General features: G+C 50.3%; 2 protein-coding genes across 5 annotated transcripts in view; one reads left to right on the forward strand and one right to left on the reverse strand.

The window, feature by feature from the left end:
- Positions 1 to 12,992, forward strand: COG1 (component of oligomeric golgi complex 1). 2 transcript variants are annotated; one of them, XM_043585133.1, is made up of 14 exons: positions 1 to 350; positions 3,221 to 3,465; positions 3,616 to 3,797; positions 3,943 to 4,113; positions 5,908 to 6,064; positions 6,609 to 6,819; positions 7,183 to 7,974; positions 8,524 to 8,670; positions 9,122 to 9,283; positions 10,314 to 10,441; positions 10,896 to 11,004; positions 11,457 to 11,566; positions 11,647 to 11,725; positions 12,803 to 12,992. In XM_043585133.1, the coding sequence occupies exons 1-14, from the start codon at positions 36 to 38 to the stop codon at positions 12,938 to 12,940; spliced, it is 2,946 nt and encodes a 981-aa protein (XP_043441068.1). In that variant the 5' UTR covers positions 1 to 35; the 3' UTR covers positions 12,941 to 12,992. The 2 variants fall into 2 exon arrangements, with proteins under 2 accessions (XP_043441068.1, XP_043441069.1); XM_043585134.1 differs by having other exon boundaries at positions 9 to 350; positions 9,122 to 9,277.
- The window catches only part of FAM104A (family with sequence similarity 104 member A), a 17,405-nt gene continuing 10,545 nt past the window's right edge, over positions 11,835 to 18,694 (reverse strand). For 2 of the 3 annotated variants that reach the window (XM_043585146.1, XM_043585145.1), the window contains 2 exons: positions 15,966 to 16,028; positions 11,835 to 14,247 (listed from right to left, as the gene is read on the reverse strand). In XM_043585146.1, the coding sequence (XP_043441081.1) occupies positions 14,017 to 14,247; positions 15,966 to 16,028 (294 nt within the window). In that variant the 3' untranslated portion in view covers positions 11,835 to 14,016. The remainder of the gene's footprint in view (positions 14,248 to 15,965; positions 16,029 to 18,694) is intronic. The other variant, XM_043585147.1, reaches the window with a different exon arrangement.

The raw sequence follows: 18,694 nt of genomic DNA on the forward strand, positions 1-18,694 counted from the left end.
CGGAAGTGACCCGTCGGCCGACTGACCCGTCTATCATGGCGGCCGCGGCCACCTCTCCCGCGCTGAAGCGGCTGGATCTGCGCGACCCCGCGGCGCTCTTCGAGACACATGGAGCGGAGGAGATCCGCGGGCTGGAGCGCCAGGTTCGGGCCGAGATCGAGCACAAGAAAGAGGAGCTGCGGCAAATGGTGGGAGAGCGGTACCGCGACCTGATCGAGGCGGCCGACACCATCGGCCAGATGCGCCGCTGCGCCGAGGGACTGGTGGACGCCGTGAAGGCCACCGACCAGTACTGCGCCCGTCTCCGCGAAGCCGGCTCGGCCGCCCCCCAGCCGCCGCGGGACCCGCAGGTCAGCCCCGCACCCTCGGTCCCGCCCCCCGCGGACCCGCCCCCTGCCCTCGGGCGGCCACCGGCTAGTCCCCACCCCCCCGCGCGAGCCTCACCTGCCGAGGGAAGAGCCTGCAGCCGCATTTCTGGACTCCCTTCCTGGTGGGGGGAACACGGCTGTCCTGCCTGCGCTGGTTGCTGATCCGTCATTCCGCTCAGGAACCTTCCCTGACTTCCGGGCCCAGATTCTCTCACCTCCCTCGTGGGGTTCGCTGGGCTCTCCCTTCCAGCTTTAGATGAAACGCCAGGGTCTCTCGCTCGACAGTTCAGCTCATCCCTGTATAATGTTTCCTGACGTTATTCTTAGAACACATCTCTCCCTTACGTTGGTCCCTTCCCCTTATGTCGTTCCTCATCCCGGTCTTGAGCCCACCGCATTCCCAAGAATAAGTTCCATGATCCCAAACACCTATTCTACCCTTTGTTGGAGTTGGTGCAAGACAGTACCAGCCATCAGGCTCTCATCTTTCAGTAGTGGAACATTTTCATTTTAGGGAGCTGAGGTTATTCTAATCAAGTTACCCTAAGTGTTTTCCCCCCAAAATGCTAATGATTAGGCCTGATGTGGAAGGATTCAGCCCTAAATTCATCCTAATATCGGAGCAGCATTTTGTGTTCCTAAAGAATGTTGACTTAAGGATGACAAAGTGAAGGCGTAGGGAGGGTCAGAAGAGTAAACATGGAATTTGTTCTTAACAACGTGGGGAGAAGGAACCTTAGAGCGACATGTTAGAACAAGTTGCAAAACTACAATTTAGCTCCAGTTTGGAACTTTTTAATACACCCTGTTTGAAAAATCCAAGTCAGTAGCCAGGGCTCACGCAACAGAACCATAGAAGATTAGAAATATTTTGCTAATTTTTGAAATGAGAAACCTCATCCCTCTCCTCTGTTCATTTATATATGCCTCCTTTTAGTGGCCAGCCTTTCCTATAACGGAGTTATGCTTCAGTTTATTGAAAGGTAACTTGTACCGTGCCTGACCTTAGAAATATATTTTTTATAGTTATTATTTCTGATTTATTCTCAGACTCACAAATATTTGCGTGCCCTCTGTGTTGAAGGCACAAAGAAACAGAATCCTGCCCCCACCCCGCCATTCCTGCTCTGATGGAGCTTCCAATCTAGTCAAGGAATTAAGTCCATGGAAAGTTGATGAGAAAAATGTAAATACTTCAGAGTAGCAATAGAAAACATTTTAGGATAATGTGTGATTGATTGCAAAATAATTACTAACATTTACCATAATATTTCCGAAGGAAGTCACTTCAGGGTTGAGTCTTTCTCAGTAAGGAGGGGCCGTTGTGATGGATGAGATTTGGAATATGGATCTGGGGTATGAAAAGACAATTAAAAATCGGTAATCAATTTGATTAAAGCAGGGGTTCTCAACCTTGGTGCTGCTGACATTTGGGGCTGGATCATTCTTTGTTTTAGAGACTGTCCTGTGCATTGTGGGATATTTATAAACATCCCTGGCCTTGACCCACTGGACACCAGTAGCACCCCACTTCTCCTTTCTGAAAATCGAAAATGTTTCCAGATATTTCCTGAGAGGATGAAATCACTCCCCTCCCCGCCACAGTAGAACCAACGGATTGAAGGGTCCCTGGAAGAAGGTACTTGGAAGGACAGGAAATCTTTGACAACCAGGCCAAGTTACTAAACAGCGAGGAGCCTTTTAGAAGGCTCTCCCTTTGAAGGAGATTAATCTGAAGGCAAAGGTAAAGGATAAATCGGAGGCGGCAGAGAATGAATGCAGCATGAGCGAAATGTTTTTGGATTAATGAGTGGGAGATGATAAGGACCTGCATTAGAATCCTGGAACCTAGTAGTGGAGACCTCAGCGGAACCACCGGAAGGACATGAATCTCCTGGGAACGTGGGAGCAGAGTGGTGGTATGCTGAGATATGTGGAGGTCAGATGACTGAGATTTTGGGGAGGGCAGTGAATTTCGCCTTGGACATACTGATTACGGAATGGCAGTGACACTTAGCAGGCAGGCAGCAGAAGAGGCGTCCCTGGGACGCAGGAGAGTGGTGAGGGCTGAAAAAGACGCGATAGTGGTGATCTGCTTAGAGGTGATGCTTCAGGGCAGAGAGTCCTGGAGTAGGATCGTGGACTGAGGTGGGCAGAGGCGTGAGGACTGCGCCACGTGGAGGGGCGGTAAAGAACAGCCAGCAGAGGGGCGCCTGGGTGGCTCAGTCGGTTGGGTGGCTGACTGCGGCTCAGGTCATGATCTCATGGTCTGTGAGTTCGAGCCCCTCATCGAGCTCTGTGCTGACAGCTCAGAGCCTGGAGCCTGCTTCCGATCCTGTGCCTCCCTCTCTCTCTGCCCCTTCCCTGCTTGGTCTCTGTCTTTCCCTCTCTCAAAAATAATAATCATTAAAAAAAAAAAAATTAAAAAAAAAAAAGAACAGCTGGCAAATAAGTCTATTGAGCACTCAGAGAAGCAGGAGCAAATGGGGGAAGGCGGAACATCAGAAAAGGGAAGAAGAAAGCCCACTCGAATGGTGGTCCGCAGGGCTCTGTGCCGTGGAGACCTCTCGAGGCTTGCTGATCACTAGACTGCGAGAGGAGGACCAGATCAAGTCCACCTCTCCAGGAGACCGCGCAAAGGTGCCCCCAACCGGGAGGAAAAGCCAGTGCGGCTGGACAGGACTCCTGTCTCTGCTGATTCTCTGCCCCAGACTCTGATGCCTCGCCGAGCGGCATCAGCCTTAACAAAAGCTTGTGCCCTACGATACCCCGGCGCTTCCCCCCAAGCCTGCCAAACGCTGACCCTGCATCTGTTTGTTCTTCTGACGTGGTTTCCGTGCCTTTCCCTGCAGCCCCAGCAGCCATCCCAGGAGAAGTTCTACAGCATGGCTGCCCAGATCAAGCTACTCTTGGAAATTCCTGAGAAGATCTGGAGCTCCATGGAGGCCTCTCAGTACCTCCATGCCACACAGCTGTACCTGCTCTGCTGCCACCTCCACAGCCTGCTCCAGCTGGATTCTTCTGGCTCCCGATACAGCCCCGTCCTCTTGCGATTCCCGATACTCATCCGGCAGGTCGCAGCGGCCAGCCACTTCCGGTAAGTGGACCCGGCGTGGCGACCGGCTCCGGGCACGGCCACGCGCCACCGCTACCGGGTCGTGGAATAGGTCTTCTCTCCTGATGTACCAAGGTTCTTCTTCCCAAGATGGAAAAAATTCCCCGTTGACCTCTGTCATCGTCTTTCTAGGTCAACTATTCTGCACGAAAGCAAGCTGCTGCTCAAATGCCAAGCCGTGTCTGACCAGGCTGTAGCCGAGGCCCTGTGCTCGATAATGCTCTTAGAAGAGAGTTCTCCTCGCCAGGCCCTAGCAGACTTCCTGTTGGCCAGAAAGGCAGCTATTCAGAAACTCCTCAACCAGCCGCACCACAGTAGGTTTGGCTTCTTTCCAAAACGTGGTCCTTAAACAACGGAGTGGAGACGCATGAGCTCAGGGAGACCGAAGCATCTGGGGCGTTCCCTGTTTCCCATTTGACCACAGGAACTTGTTTACAGGAGGGTGGTTTCTTCTCGTAGGTACTGGCATCAAGACTCAGGTCTGCTCGTTAGTGGAGCTGCTGGCCACCACTTTGAACCAGGCTCATGCTCTTTTCTACACTTTACCAGAAGGCCAGCTGCCAGATCCGTCCCTGCCATGCGGCTTGCTCTTCTCAACTCTAGAGACCATCACGGGCCAGCATCCGACCGGTGAGCTCTTGGCCAGCCTTTCTCATTTTCTGGTCATTCACCTGTTGTCTACTGAGCATCTACCGTCTGCCTGCTGCGGTGCCGAGCGCTGGGGATACGGCAGCGCGTGGGACCAGTGCGGACCCCACCTTCGTGGAGGTCACAGTCTAGCGGTAGAGGCAGATACCGAACTCACAAATACACACACATCTGTTGGATATCCACACTGGCCACTGTCATAAAGGCCAAGCGCAACGATGCTTTCCTTGGAGAATGGTATTTAAACTAAAATCTGAAAGTTCAGTAAGAGTTAGTCAAATGAGGGAGGCCAGGAAGAGAGTTCCAGGCAAAGGGGATGGGATGTGCAAAGGTCCTGAGGCAAGGAAGATGTTAGGATATTTGAGGGACTAAACGCAAGCAGGTGAGGCTAAGGGTTTGGGGTAGGGTCAAGAGCAGCATGGGAAGAGATGTGGCCAGTCTGTCAGATGTGACCAGATAATGCAGAGCTGCGTGGACCAGGCTAGGGAGTTTGGACCTTATCCAGAGAACAGTGGCGAGCCTTCTAAGATCTTCCAGGCTTGTACATCCTTCTGTTATATGTCCCCATACGTCCTGTGCTTTTATTTGATCGCATTTATCCTAATTGGAATTAAACTCATTTGGCTTTTATGTGGCAGTGGCTCTTCATGGGGTCTGGAGTGGATGTGGAGAGCTCACTTGGGAGGCTGTCATCATGACCTAAGTGGCAGACGATGGGGGCTAGTTGGACAACTTGGACGTCTGTTTAGCAGGGGATTTGGTAGATTGGCTGTGGAGGGTGTGGGAAGGAGGTGTCCGAGTCTATTAGAAAAGGAGCTGGTCTGAAAGGGCTGATGATGAGCTCACTCTTGAAAATACTGCTTTGGAGACCGTTGAGCCCTTGGAATGGGAGTGTGCACTGGGCAGGCGGCTACAAGTCCAGAACAGAGCAGTAAAAGGTCTGGCCGGAGACACACATCTGTGCCTGTGGCTGAGGCCTTGGGGATAGGTGACATCATCACAGGAAGAGGATGACAGAGGACTGTGCCTCAGGGGACTCCAGAACTCACAGGCAGAGGAGACACGGCCAAAGGTAGAAGGGAAACAAGTAGAAAGTGGGGACAGCCATCTGGTCATTTTCAGAGAAACGTGTATTACGTAGTCTCTTCCAGCTAGGGCGCCACTTCCTTATGCCTTGGCTTCCCTCTAGGTGCTTCCATTTCATCCTTTCCCCTCCCATGAAAGGTGCCTATGGGCTGATTTGTCAAGGCTTTGGAGAACAAGTACAAGGGACCTCAGAAGGACCCCTGTGTTTCCAGCTCCGGAGGGTGTTTGCCTCCCAGAGTTGCCCCGCGGATGCTGGTGTCCTTCTTGAAAGGTCACCTCTAAGGAGCTACAAGCCACTCATCAGGATGAGTGGTCTTCAGTTCTTAGCTCTTCCAGGTTGGTCGGAAGATGGTGAGGAAAGGGAAATGATCGCCTTTTATTTTGTGACAACGTAAGTTCTGCCTCTAGGACGTGGAGGGCACTCCAGTACTGCTCCTTCCCCCTGCCTCACCCCGCACCTTTCCTCCCTGCCTTTCCCCTTCTCAACCAATATGGTGCCCATATTGGCGGGAAGCTGCCAGCTCCCTGAGGAACGTCTATTCTGTACTTCCCTTTCCCCCCTGTTTCAGGGGTGCGGCCTGACCTGGCCAGAGGAAGGCGAGATGACTTTTGGAAGTTCCTTCTGGGTCCAGGTTGTAATATGCCTTCCAAAGGATGGCCCCGATTACCTGTCACTTGGCCTTCTCTTAGGGAAGGGCGCCGGTGTTCTGCAAGAGGAGGTGAAACTGTGCAGCTGGTCCAGACACTTGCCGGCATCCGTCGTCCAGTTCCAGCCGGCTCTCCGAACCTTGGCACAGCCCATCAGCCAGGAGTACCTGAAAGACACGCTGCGGAAATGGATCCACATGTAAGTAGCCAGGACTTTCCCGAGGCTGGCAGGACCCACTCACGTAGCCACAGAGGGGCCGGTGAGGCCACGGAGGAATGAGGGGAAAGCCGGATCTTCTAGGTGATGCTCTGCATGCCGCCCGCTGGGTCATGCCAGTCACTCACTCTGCCACCTGTCACTGCCCTCGGGGGGTTCGGGGGGATGGTCAGCCCCCGCTGTAGGAGAACCAAGAAGGAATTCACCTTCCAAAATATTACCTACAGGATTGCAAGAGTTCTGCCACTCCTAAGCTTTTACTTAGTGCCGCGGTTTTTGAAGCCATTCTAGTGGCCCGTAGACCTCCTTCCAGGTAGATACCTCGGGGAGGCAAGGGTGGGCCCCATCCCCCAGTCTAGCCAGAAACGCTGTCTTTAGTGCATATTGATAAATACTCTGAGATACATATACGTTTATATATTGGGACCCAAGTAAGAGGTTTTCCCTTGGAGTCCTGCTCTTTTTCTTAAGAAAGGTGTGAAAACCACGAATCTAATAAAGCCCAAGGAAAATGACTTTGTTGCAGGTGTAATGAAGACATTAAAAATGGGATCACCAACCTGCTTTTTTACGTGAAGAGCATAAGAGGGCTCGCAGGGATCCGGGATGCCATGTGGGAATTACTTACCAACGAGTCCACCAACCACAGCTGGGACGTGATATGTCAGCGGCTTCTGGAGAAGCCACTCCTGTTCTGGGAGGATTTGATGCGGCAGCTGTTCCTTGACCGGTTACAGGTGAGATCACTCGGTCCGGTTGTCTTCCGGCCCGTCCTAGTGTGATCTTTTGACTGTCACTTCTGTCACTCCCTGAGTCTGTCCTCTGTCTGCTGACTCAGGGGTGGCTCTTCTGGGTAACGAACCATAGAAATGAGCAGAGATCTAGACTGTGGTACAGAAAGAGACGCGGTCTCTGTGGGGGGGTCGGGAATGTGTCCGGGGCCGTCAGCAACGACCCCATTCTCTGCCGACACCACGTGAGCTCTCTGAGCGCGCCGGAGGACGTGCGGAGCGCGAGGACGGCGTGCCAGCTGGTGCCGTGGCTTCGAGATGTCCTGACGGGTCACGACTGGAACGCTCGCTCCTCTCGCTCTCTTTCAGACCCTGACAAGAGAAGGCTTTGACTCCATCTCTACCGGCTGCAAGGAGCTCCTCATTTCCGCCCTGCAGGAGCTCGAGAGCAGCACCAGCAGCTCCACTCCGAGTAAGCACATCCACTTGGAGCACAACATGTCTCTCTTCCTCTGGTCCGAGAGTCCCCAGGACCTGCCTCCCGATGCTGCCTGGGTCAGCGTGGCGCACCGGGGGCCGCGCGCCGGCAGCGGGCTCTCCATGAAGGCGCAGGCGGTTAGCCCCTGCGTCCAGGACTTCTGCTCTGCCCTGGATGCTAAACTGCAGGTTCAGCTGGACGACCTCCTGGCCTACCTTCCCTCTGCGGACTCGTCACCGCCCAAGGACGTCTCCCCCGTGCAAGCCAAGAGCTGTGCCTTTGACAGGTACGCGGATGCCGGCACCGTGCTGGAGCTGCTGCAGGCGCAGTCCGTGGCGTGCATCGAGCGCATCACGGCCTGCATCCGGGCAGAGCTGCACGGCACGGAGCAGGTGGTGCAGGGGCAGTGGGATGCCCTCAACAGTGTCCAGCTGCACGCGGTCCTTTTCATGGCCAGACTCTGCCAGTCGCTGGGAGAGCTGTGTCCCCATCTGAAGCAGTGCGTCTTGGGAAAGTCCGGGAACTCTGAGAAACCAGCAAGGGACCCTAAGGCTCTGAAAAAGCAGGGAAAGGGGACCACTCGGGAAGTACTTCCTTCGCAGGCCAAGTGGCAGGAAGTCAAGGAGCTCCTCCTGCGGCAGAGCGTGATGGGTTACCGTGTGTGGAGCTCGGCGGTTGTGAAGGTGAGTGACTGACCCGTCGGCGGGTTCTTCCCGTGCTCAGCGGCGACCCCCCGTTTGCGTCCCTTCTGTCACGTTCCAGGCTGGCCAGCCTCAGCGAGGGCTTTTCACAGTAAGGGAATAATGATTCTTATTTCACGCAGTTACTTTTACTTCTCTGCGATAGTGAGATGGCTCTCGGGTACACATTTCTCCGTTCACATTTTTAGCCTAGGTTTTAGAGACAGAAACACCGGCTTTTTCTCCTGCCCCCTGATAAGAATAAAAGAAAGACCTCTCGGGGCAAGGGTCTGTATTTCCTGCTCTTCAACCTGAGTATCATGTTCTCTGGGGTCCCCACTGGCATCTTAAGGGGTGGCCGCTGACATCTGTAGGGTAGTTACAACAAAACTCCCATTACTGCCGCACGGAATCAGCCCAAGAGTGACGTTTCCACTCAGGAGGGCACACATGATCTAAGCAGCAGAAGCTGGTCTCAAGATTACCCTGGTGGCTTGAAACGCTCTATGGAGGAGCTAAGGGGCCTATTGGACATTTGCCTTTCATTACCAGGTTTTGGCTCACGGATTCACCCGGTCGTTACTTCTAGACGATGCCGGCTCCATCCTGGCCACAGCCACCAGCTGGGATGAACTAGAAATCCAGGAGGAAGCGGAGTCTGGCAGCTGCATCATGTCCACAATCCGACTCCCTACACAGGTTAGCGGGTGCCCCCATTGGAGCACCTGTGGCCTGGACAGGGCCAAACAGCCCACTCTGCGGAGAGGGAAAAGACAAGAAAATCAGTCGGCACACGGCTTCTGAGGAAGAGCCGGAAGTGGTATTTATAACTTCCGTCATGGGGGTAGAGTGGACCGAGGGCCGAGGAGTCAGTCAGTTAACGATCCTTTCCTTGTGTGTCCCGGGCTCTGCTCATTAGACGGCTGTTTACCCTAAAGTGAAAACAGCGTAAAGCACAGTGCCACCTGCCGGGCCAAGCCCCCGGCCACCATGGGGATGGCAGCGATTGTCACTTGTATCTGTTGCCGGGCCTGCTGTGAGGGGCTGACTGGAGGGTCAAGGTCCCGGCACATGAGCCTAGTGGGGATAAACGGAGCCACTTGTACCAACTGGCGCAACTTGGTGACTCGACGTCCCTTTGTTCTTTTAGCCATCCTGGTATGTCCAGTCCTTCCTGTTTAGCCTCTGCCAGGAAATTAACCGGGTTGGAGGCCACGCTTTGCCAAAAGTGACCCTGCAGGAGATGCTGAAAAGCTGTATGGTCCAGGTGGTGGCTGCCTATGAGAAACTTTCAGAAGAAAAACAGGTGAAGGTTGGTGTTTGAATTTTTTCCCCGCTAAAAACAGAAATAAACACCTTAGCTTTTTCTGGGGCTTGGGCAGTTCCCATCAAGGATTCCAAGAGTTTACACTCAGCACAGGCTGTCTAATCAGTAGCGGCTTCCCGCGCCGAGTTCATCACACCCCTTCTCAAGGATCAAGCAGGTGTTCACTAGAAGGCAGTTCAGTGGGAAAGAAAAAAGGCCCGGTTTCCGACCCCAGCACTGCCAAGTACATGCTGCGGCTTTGGGCAAATTGTGACACTTTCTCCGTTTCTCCGGAGTCAGGTGCGGTCACTCAGAGAGCTGCTTGGGAGGGGTGGAGGGGGACCGTGCCCAGCGCAGCATGTGGCGCACAGAGGTACCGGCTTCCGGGAGCTCCTGTGTCCCAGCCCTCCACCCACCCTCCCCTTCTCTGGAGCGCTCTGCCCTTGGTTGATGTCCCGGTTTCATTAGTGACATTTTAAAGACAGGACCACCGGGGCGCCTGGGTGGCTCAGTCAGTTAAGCATCTGACTTCAGCTCAGGTCATGATCTCACTGGGTTCGTGAGTTCGCGCCCCACATCGGGCTCTGTGCTGACAACTTGGAGCCTGAAGCCTGCTTCTGCGTCTCCCTCTCTCTCTGAGCCTCCCCTGCTCACACTCTGTCTCTCTCTCTCTCTCAAAAATAAATAAAGATTTAAAAAAATTTTTTTTAAAGACAGGACCACCTCCTGATTTGGGGAAGAATTCAGCGAAGTCTTCTCCTGAGCTGCCTCAGAATGCCTCTCCTTCACACAAGGAGCTTTTTCCCCTTTTAAAGGGCAGTCTACAGCCCCCGAGGCCTTTAAGGTTTTTAGTTTGGTTTGAGACAAACTTTCGAACATAACCTGTTCTTTTTGTTGGTGTTGTGAGACTGAACTGCCCTCATGAATATAAAAGCGGCTGCTTCTGGAATAAGCTGTAACTCAAAGCATGAAGCTGTTTATTTGGCTCATATCACAAGTCTCCCTTAACAGGTGGGGGTGGGATATTCACTTACAGAAAGAAGGTGCGTTCCCCATGACCCAGAATCGGGCCCTGCAGCTGCTTTATGATCTGCGCTATCTCAGCATCATTCTGACAGCCAGGGGTGACGAGGTGAAGAGTGGCCGCAGCAAGCAGGACTCCAGGTAGGCTCCTGCCACGGGCTCTCCCAAGTGCACACAGCCCGTTCCAGAAAGCCCCCAAGAGGCAGCCTCTTGTCGTGCATTGGTTGTATTTGTTTTAAACAGGAAGTGCTCATATTACCAGCTAGATAAAGAATAGCCACCTGCTGGGTAAATGCCATGGTCTAGTGTGGTAGGTGGAATCTCATTCCTCTCTCCTCTGAGTCAGCCAACCAGCTCTTGGGCAGAATTTGAGCCTGTGGCGCTGACCCTAACAATGTGAGGAAGGAATGGACTTCAGACATCTTAGCAGGTGGAAGCTCTGGGGATCACTTCAAGTACCACGGGCAGTGACAGGTGGTCCCGAGCCAGCAGTTACGACTACGTCCAAATACGGGGTCTCTTTAGCATCGAATCGCCCTAAGGGGGGGTTCTGAGCTAGAAAACTGGGTAAAGGATATCAGAATCCTTTTTTCAGAATTGAGAAAGTGGCCGACTCCCTGGAAACACTCATTGACCCGTTTGACCTGGATGTCTTCACACCACACCTCAACAGCAACCTCACGCGGCTGGCGCAGCGAACCTCTGTAAGTCATGTGAGAAATGTGCTCGGTGTGAAAGCGCGCGGGCTCAGGTTACCACGCAAACCTGCCTCTGCACTTAATACCCTGGAGGTGGTGCTGGGAGGGGGGCAGGACCCAAACCGCACAGTTTAGTTATAAGGGCCGAAAGAGGATTAGATAAAACCACTGCTGAGGCAACCACGGTCTGACCCCTGGAGGCGCAGATAAGGATTATTGAGGTTTTATGAAGGTCAAGGCCTCAGGAAGAGAATGAAGTAAAAGAGCCCTGTGACTCTAAGGTTCTGACCCGTGGGCAGTGAAAAAGGTAATTTTGAAGCATTAACACTCAAAAGAACGTTCCCCAAAAGGCTGGACGGAAACAAAGTAGAGCTTGATTACTAGCCAGGGGTTTTTCTCTTTTCAACTGGACAGTAAAAAGCCCGGCGTGTTACTGCGCTCCATTTCTCGTCTGTCAGGTTCTGTTTGGATTGGTCACTGGTACAGAGAATCAGTTCACGCCCAGGAGCAACACGTTCAACTCCCAAGAACCCCATAACATACTGCCTCTGGCATCGAGTCAGATCAGGTAATGGTTCTAAAGATGTTTTAGCCGGGCCCCGAAGCTTCCTGTTCATGCCCCTGAAATTCCTTCACCTTGTCTTGGAGGTTCGGACTTCTTCCACTGAGCATGACAAGTACCCGAAAGGCCAAATCAACCAGCAGAAGCATCGAAACAAAAACCCAGGTTAGTGCACAGAGTGAGGGGTCCACCCCTGTTGATCCTGTCCCCACCTCCCACCAAACCACCCAATTAGCTCCCCCTTAAATAACCGATAAAGAACCGAATGACAAAATGCACTAATGCTGCTTTTAATGGCGGCGCAATAGAGAAGTACAAGGTTTCACTAGCTCGAGCTGATAGAAGTTTTAAAAGATGCCCATTTACACTGTCAAGTAGCCTCATAATAGGAACGTTCTCTCAGACTGCCAAGGCTGTAAAACAGAGGCAGGACAGGATGGAGATTATTTCTTGTAGGGTGAGAGAGTTAACTCTACCCAGCGTGATGACTGTACTTGTTTGGGGGAAAAAACCATTCTGTTCTGGTGGTGGTTTCCTCTTCCATTTCTTTCAGTTGGGTGGGAAATTAAAGGGAATTTGCTCTGAGTTTGACATTTTCTTGTTAATGCGCGTTTTGTTTCAGTTGACTGCCATCCATTAAGCCCGCAAGAGTCCTCCTGGGTATTTCTGAGTTGTGTTGTGTACACGCGTTTGAGCCCAAACAGCTTGTCTTCTTTCAGCATTTAGTTGTGTTTGCTTTCTTGTGAGACAAAATATTAGCAACGTATCCTTTCCATCTTCCCCGCCATCAAACCCATTAAGACCCAGATTCTCATCAAACATCTGGTTGTCAAATGTGGGAGATGGTAGTGAAGAGAACGAGTTCCTGCACAGACCATCCCCTCCACGAGCATGGGCCTGTGCCAGAACTTCCCCCCCGAACTCGGAATGTCTCTTCAAGTAACCGACCGTAAGTCCTGTCCGTAGGAGAGGAACCGACCAGGGAAAGGAGGTACATATGTTTACCCTTTTCCCAGGAGAGTTCTCACCTGGAAGCGTTAGTTGTGTCACATAATAGAATCGCATTTTGTCCCCGACGGCCTTTGCCAATCTTGACAAAGAGCAAAGGCCCCTTCCTAGAGCTCTCCGTGCTTCTCAGATCTGCTCGTGTGTGCTGTGTGGACTCCGAGTGCAGTGGCGGGGGGTGAACAGGCAGGAGGGTCTGGGTAGACTCTAAGGCACTTTCCTCTACATGCGTGGCAGGTTGGCCCCCCGGCACTCTCCCGAGCAGGTGACCCGACGCACCCTGGCTCCTTGTTCAGACAGCTGGTCAGTGAGGAAGAAGACGCGTCTACGCCTTCGTTATTCAAGCTAGGTTGGCTCTCTAGTATGACTAAATAACATGGGAACATAGCCATCCCTCTCTAAATAAATACTACATCGCTTCTTCTAACGGTGCCTCTGCTCATTTATTTCTAAGCCACACCAGTCTTTCCAGTTTCAGCGGTGGAATGTGGCCCCCGAATTACTGTTGGGGGTTTGCTTTAAGCATAAAGTGAATCCTTGTCCGACAGTTTCATGATACTTGTGACTTCAGACAGCAGTTCAGAGAGCCTACACTTGGTCAGCGTTCAGCAGCGCCTGAATTCTTGACCCCCAAGGCGGACTCCCAGTGAGATCACAGAAGCTGCTGGCAGAACAAGTCTGTGAGTAAGACAAAGGTCATTCGTTATGTACTTCTCGACTGTCAGATCTGTGCAGTGTTTTCTACTAAGTCTGAGATGTAGGCTTTGGAGGAGTAACGGTAGCAGAAGTTATCTGGGTATACAAGTCTGAAAGAGATTCTCTCTGGAAATACAAATATATAACAAAGAGAGAAGATGGTTATTAGCAAGGGTGCTTCCCTTCCGCGGTCTAACTTGGATCTGATTGTTCTCCTGTTAGAAAGGACAGCGTACTTTCAACAGGATGTCTACATACTAAGAGGTAGTATGGCAGTTAATTTCAGTGCAAGACTGAATCAAGCTTTCTAAATTTTGGAAAAAAAAACTTAGGTTTTTTTCATGGAAACTAGATACTCTTTGCTGATTTATTGAATTTAAAAAATTGAAGATCCCGCATTGTTAAAAGGCCTTTTTACATGAAGTAGAATTTCTAATTGACAGATTTGGAAACCAATCTGAACTGGACAAACTATGGATTCAACACGCAGATGAGATTTCCTCATACCGTTACCTCGACATGGATGTGATACCCACCCTCAAAAGAATCCTATAAAAAATTGCTTCGAAGCCCCTTTGAAATTGCAATAGTGCAGCAAAACCACAAGTAAACAACTGCCTGTTAACCTGCTCTTTCAAATATAGACTGAAAAGCCAACAGGCATATTTTTGTGCAATTTTTTAAAACATCGTAAGTTGAAATATCAAATCTGCACAGCGCTGTCCCTTCACAGAAGGCAAGAAACCGCCGGCACATCATGTCGGAGGCCGTCCCCGGTGCTGTAGGCTGTGGAAGTGGGCCTCCTTCAGGGTCTGGTTGATGCGGAAGTAAGGGCCTTGGCACAGTGCAGACTGCTCAGGAACAGGCTGAGGGGTGTTAGGGCCGGACCCGGCGCCCATGTGGTTCAAGCTGCTCTCCGGCCCGCTTGCCCTGTCCGGGCTGTTGATGCTGCTGCTGCTGCTGCCGCCGCTATCGCTGCTCGAAGACTGGGAGGAAAGAGAAACGGGAGCTCCGTTAGGCTGTTTTGTTTCTTCGGAACTTCACCGTGGTCTCATTCCCAACACCCTATTTGAGAGTATTCTTGCCATCTGCTTTGAGGAGCGCCAGCATCAAAACAGACCGCGGGCTTTAGAGCTTCACAAAGCACAGTCACCTAGGAGACTTCGCTCTATCCTCACGACCACCACGGGAGGCTGAGTGGGGCCAAGATCCCCATCACATTCCCAGAAGCGGCAGGGTCCAGGATTCAAGTGCAGGCCTCTGACCGCAAACCCTCTCCACTACACCCGAGTGCCTTTACACATCTTCTCTACCTGTGAATTTTATCGTTCATTCCGATAATGTCCAATCATCAAACAAGGAAGTATTCAGCTTCCAAGGCAAAGTATCAATCACGGGTACAGGGGACAGACGTCATTAACAAATAAAATGGCTTCTGGGCACGAGTCTCAAAAAATCTGGGACAATTTCGTGGTTATCATCTCATGGACACAAAATGGTGTCCCCTGGATGCAGAACACACATCCTGAAAGATTACAACATACTTCTTCTAAGTTACAGTAGCATTTCTGCAGCTCCAGATGTGTGTGGGCAAACGTGCACAAGCATGCACAAGCGTGCCTGATTTTTAAGGTAGCGAACATGACTTGATGTCTTACTTGTCTTGAAGAAGCTAGTCAGAGATCCCTAAGAGCTAGGGTTCTCAAAAGGGAAGTCAATGGGAAGAATCCATTTCAGAATTCTGATAATTGACAATTTAAATACTGCATTTCAAATAAATGACTAGCAGTACCCTTCTTCCATTCACAACTCAATACGATACTGTACTGAAAAGAATCGATGCAGGAGAAAGACAGAGTTCTAATAATGATCTAGTGTATGCTTTTTCTTAACTTAGTCGTTTGATACATCTAACTCCTGCTCCCTTACACAAAGTCCTTGGTTTTGAAAAGTCTGCATACGGCTGTGTAAAATCTGCACCTCAGAAAAAAAGACTAGAGAAAAACTGGCCATGGTAGTTATATTAGGATGGAGGGACTGAAGTTGCTTATTTTTTTCCTACCCTTTACTATCACATTCTTGCAATGTGGTTATTGTGTATTTTCATTATAAAAATAAATATTTCAATAATGTTTCCAGACAGAACCTGAAAAGCGATTTTCAAAATTAGACTAGTTTATCCATTTTTGATCAAAAGTTACACCTAACAGTAGGTTAGGTTTGAAAAGTGATTTTCAAAATTAGACTAGTTTATCCATTTTTGATCAAAAGTTACACCTAACAGTAGGTACATAAACATATCTGAGAACAGCAGAGAATGCAACGTCCATGAAAGATATCCATTATTAATAACACTTAAAGCAAGAATCATCATGGTCCAGAAGTCATCTTGAGCTATTTAACAGGTCACATATCCCACTGCCGACAGATAGTAAAAGACAAGCTATCTGTCTACAAAAAAACACAAACATGAAAGCATTATAAAATGGGCTGAATGGAGTCAGATGGTACGGTTAGCTACAGCACTGGTTAAATTTACTTAAAAGACTTAAGAAGTCAAATACGATTCAAAACCAAAAATTGTTTTCTTACATTAAGGCCCCTCCTAATCTAGAGTGGAGCAGCCCACACGTGCGGCTCTCCTGCACCTGGTAAGGCCATGGCTATTTAACAAGTCAGTTACTACACTAGATAAGAAACCCACCGCGCAGAACACTTTGTTTCCTCTTAGTCTGTTTTCTTTACTGTTTTTCGTTACAGGTACTGTCTGAAAATTAAGGCAAGAACTAGAATCAGTTTGTAGTAAGTCAAGTTTCCATCTCAAATTTTATTTCACACTATAATAGCAAAGGTGACACTATTCTGCAAAAAAGTAAAAGCTCTTTAAAAATGGGTCACATAAGATACTGAAAAAGGGTGAGGGAGACAAACATACCTGTGATTTCTAGTCGCTTTTAAAACTCTTGCGTAAAGACATGGTTTATACCAACTTTATTTTTTCATGTTTATTTTTGAGAGAGAGAGCATGAGCAAGGGAGGGGCAGACAGAGAGAGGGAGATGGAGAACCCGAAGCAGGCTCCAGGCTCTGAGCTGTCAGCACAGAGCCCGACACAGGGCTTGAACCCACGAACTGTGAGATCATGACCCGAGCCAAGGTTGGACGATTAACCGACTGAGCCACCAGCTGCCCCTGGTTTATACCAACTTTATAAAGACAGGTACACAAATGTCTGGCCTGGCCTTGTTTGTAATACTAAAAAGTGAAAACCACCTACAGCCGCTGATAGTGATCCTACTGTCATGCTCCTGTGGCAACGGGAACCCTGCAGCAGGTGAAGAATTAGGAGAGGCTCGTTGAAATGAACGGTGTCTGAAGTGGGCCGGGAAGGTGGAGGAAGAGTTTTAGTAAGCAAGCTGTGACGACCTGGGAGCACAGTAAGAGCAAAATGAGAAGGAAGGAGTGTTCGGGAAGCAAAGCTAATAGTGTGGTGGGGCTGGGCCACTGCGGGCGCAGTCGGTCAGACAAAACATCCATGAGAGGTTACGGCTGGCGGATCCAGTGCCCCGAGGTCTGCACCTAATTCTGCCCAGATCTACCCTCAGGAGTGAGGATTCTGCATCAAGCAGGAAAGCAGGTCCCAGGAGAACTGCGGCAATGTAAACGAAAGGTAATGTGTGTCACAGCCCAAAGGGAGATGGAAGGAGGAAATGAAGGAGACTTCCAAGCTGGCAAATACCGTGCTCAGTGTGTGTCTGTGGAATGGAAAGAGCACGGGCGAGCCTTGAGAGAACTTTCAGGGGGTCGGGGAAGAAGCCGGGACACAGAGCGGAGAGGACGGAAGACAGGTGGGACAGCGCCAGCCGGGCTGAAGGTACCAGACAGCCGCTGGGAAAGGGAAGGAAGTGGTACGGGTATGGGCCGGGCCGCGAGGAGATCTGCAAGGAAAGGCACCTTCGTGGGCTCATGAGAGGACGGGGGGGGGGGGGGGGTGAGACGACACTAGAGAGGCGCAGAGAAGGGAGGCATAGTGGGCGGGAGGGTGCTTTCAGGAGGTAGAGCAGACACCGAAAGGCAGAGGGACACTTCCCTCCGCAGAAAGGAGGAGTATAAATCCTGACACAGGACAGGAATGTTAAGCTCATTTTCTCAGTCCCCAGGGCGCAAATGATAAAGCGGAGAGTCAAGAACTCTCGGCCCCTCAGCTCGTCCTACCCCTAGGTTCCATCTTCCCAGCAGGTGAAGTCAGTTTCATAGCTCACCCATGTATACCTATGGTAGAAACAAAACAACTCTGAAGACTGTTCCTGCTAATAATCTTTAGAAAGCCCTCCAGCAGGAATATTAATTACTGAGCCTCTCTGCTTCATAAAGAGAGAACCAGAATATTTGTGCCTATCTATTATTTAGAGCTGCATGCTTTCTCTTTCTTTCTTTCGAGAGAAAGAGAACGCAAGCTTGAGTAGGGCAGGGGTAGAGATGGGGAGAATCCCAAGCAGGTTCCACGTTGTTAGTGCAGAGCCCCTTGCCGGGCTTGAACCCACAAACTAGGAGATCATGACCTAAGCCGAAGTTGGACGCTTAACCAAGCCACCAAGGCGAACCCTGCTTTCTCTTCTTAATTAGAAAAGCAGACTAGCTACATATTTTTTTTTCTTTCAGCCCACAGCTTCCCATCACCTCCATCTCCCCATTCACCGCTGCTTTTAAATTTATGTGAGCCTCAAAAGACCAAAGGACTCCTGCTCACTGCACGCACACTCCCTTCCTGGGTCATGATGGAGTGCATTCTAACTCCACTGCAGAATCTGGAGTGAGGGACCCCAGCCAAGTCTATCAGAGCATCTAATGGAAACTTCTGTTTCCCAAGTGCCCAATGTTTTAAGAGAGCTCCAAGTCTGCTACTATCAGCGAGACCATAAGATTCCAAATGAATTCAGCAGGCTAATTAAAACCACTTTCTAACTATGCAAGGAAAGAAAATGCAGGTGGTCACTCTTCTGTGCCGCTCGACAGGTATATGGCCTTTTTGTGTCTCAGTTTCCTTTATAAAATGAAGCTGGACCACACCAGATGTTTTAAGTTCCTTCCTAACTAAAATGTTCTATTAATCTATCACTTCATTTTGTTTAAATTTCAACAGGTCCAAAAATAATCCTGACCTACAGAAAAATGTGTGTATGTAGTCTCATTACTTAACCAACTTGGCCTTCAATGTCAGTAAGAAACCACTTGTTGCAGCTTTTTGTGCTGTGAGCTGACATGATGTATTACAAACACTTCAAGGACTTAAACCAGGGGCAAAGTTTCTTAAAATGTATGCTAAAAATCAGACTAACTTTTGAAAGGCTTGTTACTCCATTTTTTTTTTAAATTTTTTTTTCAACGTTTATTTATTTTTGGGACAGAGAGAGACAGAGCATGAACGGGGGAG

The sequence above is a fragment of the Prionailurus bengalensis genome, chromosome E1 (genome assembly GCF_016509475.1).
Source record: "Prionailurus bengalensis isolate Pbe53 chromosome E1, Fcat_Pben_1.1_paternal_pri, whole genome shotgun sequence".
NCBI lineage: Eukaryota > Metazoa > Chordata > Mammalia > Carnivora > Felidae > Prionailurus > Prionailurus bengalensis.